The sequence below is a fragment of the Octodon degus genome, unplaced genomic scaffold, assembly GCF_000260255.1.
Source record: "Octodon degus isolate 3935 unplaced genomic scaffold, OctDeg1.0 scaffold00079, whole genome shotgun sequence".
NCBI classification, from domain to species: Eukaryota; Metazoa; Chordata; class Mammalia; order Rodentia; family Octodontidae; genus Octodon; species Octodon degus.
Window position 1 is genome coordinate 6,940,160 of NW_004524655.1, and position 5,070 is coordinate 6,945,229.

General features: G+C 46.0%; 1 protein-coding gene across 1 annotated transcript in view; it reads right to left on the reverse strand.

Moving 5' to 3' along the window:
- LOC101573086 (2'-5'-oligoadenylate synthase-like protein 2) overlaps nt 1–5,070 on the reverse strand; it is a 23,432-nt gene continuing 18,362 nt past the window's right edge. The window contains exons 5-6 of the mRNA XM_004636344.2: nt 4,452–4,593; nt 1–1,861 (exon numbers count right to left, since the gene is read on the reverse strand). Coding sequence (XP_004636401.1) covers nt 1,391–1,861; nt 4,452–4,593 — 613 coding nt within the window. The 3' untranslated portion in view covers nt 1–1,390. The remainder of the gene's footprint in view (nt 1,862–4,451; nt 4,594–5,070) is intronic.

A 5,070-nucleotide genomic window follows, 5' to 3' on the forward strand; every position in this document is an offset into this window, starting at 1 on the left:
CTGAAGAAAACATGGGAATCTAGCAAGACTTTGGGAAATATCTCCCCAAGTAGTAAATTATGTCAATCAGGAGAACTACCTTATCTTTAGGTTGACATTTATTGTAGGAGTGTGGAGTCTACAGCTTCCATCTCCTTTTAGTTAATTGGGGGTGGGGCCAAATGTCCTCAGCTGTGGCCTTATCTTGTTCTTTGAGGTATCATGACTTCACAGGCCCATACAGGCCTCACAGTGACCAGTGACTCACATAGGTTCACTTACTATGAGTCCACTGCTCATACCCAGAGGAGGGCATAAACCTTGGGCAAACTCACACATAAACATGAAAGACCAATTGGTTAATATTAGAGCCTGCTTAGAGCCACTTAGTAATGGTCTCCATCAGGCACCATGCTTCAGGATCCAAAACCAGATTGATTAAGTAGAGCCATACATTGGGAAGATTCTATTCTGATGCCCTTTGGTCCAATTAGATTTAGGCAGAGAGGAAAGACAGCACTGGGTATGAGCAGGGAGACTAGGTCCAACATGGCACCTATGTAGGTACTGTAGGCATTTCTAAAGAATGAGACATAGCCTGGGAGTTTCTCCAAACAATATGAACCCTAAAATTGCATTAGACTGAGACCCTAGTGAAAGACTCAGAGCCATTTTGGGGGTTCATTCCTTTATTCAGTAATTATGTGCCAAGAATTGATATCTTGGTAGGTACCATTGTAGATCATGGAAGACAAGGAGTAAGACATAGTTTTACTCAAGGCTTATTAGACCAGGGAATAGATGGCTCAATGAAGGAACATAGTGAGGGCTCAGGAAAAAGATGATTTGGTCACTTGTGTAGAATATATAACAGTGGTCCCCAAACGGAGCATGCATTAGAATGACTTGGAAGGGCTAGTGGGTCACAGGCTGCTGAGTCTGACCATCTGAGAATCTGACTCAGGTTAAGTGTGGGAGTGCAGCTGAGAAATTTCCTTTCTAAGAAGTTTCCAAGTAGTGCTGATTCTGCTGGTGTGAGGTTCATAATTTGAGATTCAGTGATTTAGAAGTCTGGGCATTGAAGGATGGAATCATGGCAGGAGGGGAGGACAGCTGACTTAAAGTGACTGAGTTGTGATGCAGAAGTTAGTGTTCTGGAATTGCAAGCGTCAGGGAACACCTGTTGTGTTCTGAATGGTGAGAAGCGATTGAGGAGGAAGCAAAGGATCTTGGCTGCCTGGGAAGGGAACGTGGACTTCAGTCTGTAGGAAAGGGGGGAGACATTGGAGGATTTTAAGCAGGGCAGGGGTATGTTCATATTCAGGTTTCAGAAGGAGCACAGTAAGCAGAAAGCGGTGGGGTGGGGGAGCAGGATGATTGGAGTCTGCATCACAGGCAGTGTCAGGGCCATTCATCTTCTAATGAGTGTGATGGTGTCACAATCTTCAATCTCCAGGTCTTCAAGGCACTTATGATCTCTCAGCCTCCGACCCTCAAACTTCAGTATCTGATCCTCCACAGGAGGCCCTCCAGCTTCTTCAATGATCTCTTTCAAGTCAAGAATGGTGTCATCAGGATTTATGGCATAAGGCCTGCTTTGGCCACTCGAATCCTTTACAAACACCTGTATCTCAGTAGAGGAGGTCTCTAACACCCGGATGTTCACCTTAGAGAAGATCCCGTAGTGTGCCAGGGTCTTCTGGCTGCTGAGCAGCAGCCTCTCTCCTCCTGCCTCTTGGAAGGAGAGACGCTGTTTCCCCATGATGGAATTTCTCCTTTTGATCTCTGTCTTCATCTTCCAGATGGGGCTATAGGGGTCCACCGAGAGTGTCCAGTCCTCCTTCCCTGTCTGTTTCACTGTCACCTGCACATTCCTTGCTTTCTGCAAGGGAAGGAAGAGCAGATAAAGGCATCTAAGTGGTCATAAGTTTCATTTTTTAAAATCTTTTATTTATTTATTTGGCACAAGGTTTTGATACACAGCTCAGACTTGTAGTGATCCTCCTGTCTCAGCCTCTCCAGCACTGGGATTATAGGTGTGCAGCACATGCCCAGTTTGGGTGGCCAGCTTGGAGCTGGGTCAGCACAGCATGCAGTACCAGGGATCGAACTTGGGTCCTTGCACTTGCCAGGCAGGCACTTAGATTGCTGAGCTATCTTCCAGGCCCAGTCATGACTTTCTGTCATCTCCAAAGGCTCTCCCTCTGGCCACTGATGACATTATTTATCATCTACTGAGACACTTTCAAAAGTAAAAGTAGGCACCATTCATAATTATGTGGGACAACAGGCACAGGATTCTTTCAAGCAAAGGAACTATTTGGACATCCTGAGTTCGCAGAATCATTGGGTCAGACTCTGTCCTTTGACTCAACACTGGAGCAACAACTGGCAACAGGTCTCCAAATAACGCTCCTTCTATGTGGAGCTACTCACTGTCCTTGCCTTCTACCTGGTGGTAATGTCAAGTGTCTCTGGGGACGTCACAGTGTCTTCATGAGGTTGAGCAATGTAATGTTTAACAAGTTCAAGGACATTAATTGCAACAGCAAAAATCTGAAAGCATCTAACAAAATCTGCCAGAGAAGCTGGTTATATCAACTAAAGCACTTTCATTTGTTGAATTATCAAAATAATTCTGCTGAAAAGCCCAGTTGGTTCAAGAAGATTTTATGTTCCAGTTCATCTAGTATACTCCTGGGGTAGGTTCCTTGACCTGGTATAATAAATATTCATTTCATACTTGAAAATGCCCTGATTTTGTACCGGATGTGGTGATGTGTGCCTGTAATCCCAGCACGTGAGAGACTGGGGCAGGTGAATCGCAGTGAGTTTGAGGTCAGCCTGGGCTACAAAGTGAGTTCAAGGCCAACCTGATCTGTGTAGCTGACTCCAGAGCCAGTGAGATAGCTCAGAGGACTAAAGTGCCTGCTTAGGCAAACTTAGGCAACCACAGAGACTGCTGTTCAATTCCTGGCACTATATGCTGAGCCAGCCCTGCCCCCAGGGCCTTCGACAAAACAAACAAGCAAACAAAACAAAACAAAACAAAACAACAACAAAAAATCCTGTCTCAGAAAGATAAAATAAAAAGATTAAAAAAAAAAAAGGGGGGGGCAGCCAAATAGCTCAGCAGTTTAAAGCACCTGTAAGCAGGCGCAGGGATCGGGAGTTCAATCCCTGGGCTTTCGAGTGCTGCCCCCCCCCCCCCCCCCCGATGCCCTGAGAGGGTGATTGAGACTGGGTGTGGTGGCATGCACCTGTAATCCCAGCACTTGGGAGGCTGTAAACAGGAGAATCACTACAAGTCCGATCTAGTAGTGAGACCCTGAACACCCTGTAGACCCTTCCCTAAACATACAAAAAAAAAGTCCTGATTTGGACTTTATGTGATATGACTGTACCTATTAGGACAGGTAATTAAAATGATTTAATTTAGTAAAGGAATAATTAATTGAATAGTAATTTAAGTAAAATAAAAATGCATGCAGACTCAGACTCAGGCACATGCTTGGAAGGAGCTGCCTTGAAGGGTACGTGGACGCAGAGGGGTGGTATTTCTGAGGGACAGGAGGGAAGACTTACTTTATACATTGCTTTTCAATAACTTGATTTTCCTTTTTTTTTGTTTTTGTACTTGTGATTAAACCCAGGGCCTCTATACTGAGTTATATCCCCAGCCCTTTTTTAATTTTTTATTTTGAGGCAAGGTCTCGCTCAGGCTGCACTTGAACTTGCCATCCTCCTGCCTCAGTCTCCCAAAGATGTGCCCCACCATGCCCTGCTCCCACTTTGCTTTTCTGTTTTCTTGCCTCCCAGGAGCCCCCAGGTGTGCTGGATATTCTCAAGGAGACATTGCTGAGTGGTGGGGCCCTGTGATACTTCAGTTATCTGCCTCAGCTCAGAAGCTGTGAGGCTGTCTCTGAGGCCAGGCTCAGACTTCCATGCAGAATATGAAAAGTGCGAACAGGTGACAAGATTTCTCTGGGAGAAGTAGGTTGGAGAAGCAGTTTATCCCAAGGAGATCATAAATGAGGGTCCTGGTCCTTAACACTGGCTTACTACTTCAGGTGCTGATGGAGAACAGCTGTGACAGTGGGGAAACCCTGCCTACAGGGAGGTGTGCTAGAGCGAGCATTGCTGCCCACAGGAGGGCTCTGTGACCCTCTTTTATTTTTTTGGGAACCACCTATTAGTACTTCTTGCTTAACTAGCAAGAAGCTGCACTTTTGACAGCTCACGAAAGGGGAAACACTACCCCCCCAAACCCCCGTGAATACATTTTGGGTCTATCTGTGAGTTGGCTACAGAGCAGAACAGAAATTGATGCTCACTTCATAGGTGGCAGAAGGGAAGAAATGCATACCCAGTGGGAGGTGAGTTCTGTCCCAGGGCTTTTGGGTGCTGGGGGATTGATGTGAGGTTATCGTGAAGACAGAACTGAGTCCTGACTGTAGGAAGGAGAGTTGTACCTGTACATGCCACCTCTCACTGGGGTCCACAGTCAAGCAGCAGGCCTGACGCAGGCAGTAAGCAGCCTCTTGGGCCACCAGGTCCCATCTCCTTCCCTTGCCCAGGTTGTTGGTGGGGTCAGATGGGTCTAGGATGATGGGCCTGGGGGAAAAAAAGGAAGAAGATCTGTTATGTGCAGGACTCCGGCTTCTGGGAGGGTCATATCTATGCACGTGTACAAGCCCTTGCGGAGGAAGGACTCCTGGCAAGCGGAAGCTGTTGGCTCAGGATCAGATGTATAACCTAAGCTGACCTAGTCAGAGTGAATTTCCAAAATGTTGCTTGGAATGTTCCTTTGCTACTGGAATGTGTGTATTCGGGTGCGAAGGCTAGCAGCGATGCTACCACGAAGGAATTGCTGTGAATTGGAAGGTAAAACCCTGGCAAAAGGCTGAACTGAGCAATTCACATGAATGAACTCCGATGGCATCACAAACTTCTGGATCGTGCCACACCCAGACCATCTTTTATCTCTGGGCTTTTCAGTTACAATAGATAATACATTCCTTTAAAATTGTTCTTTCTTTCTTTCTTTCTTTCTTTCTTTCTTTCTTTCTTTCTTTCTTTCTTTCTTTCTTT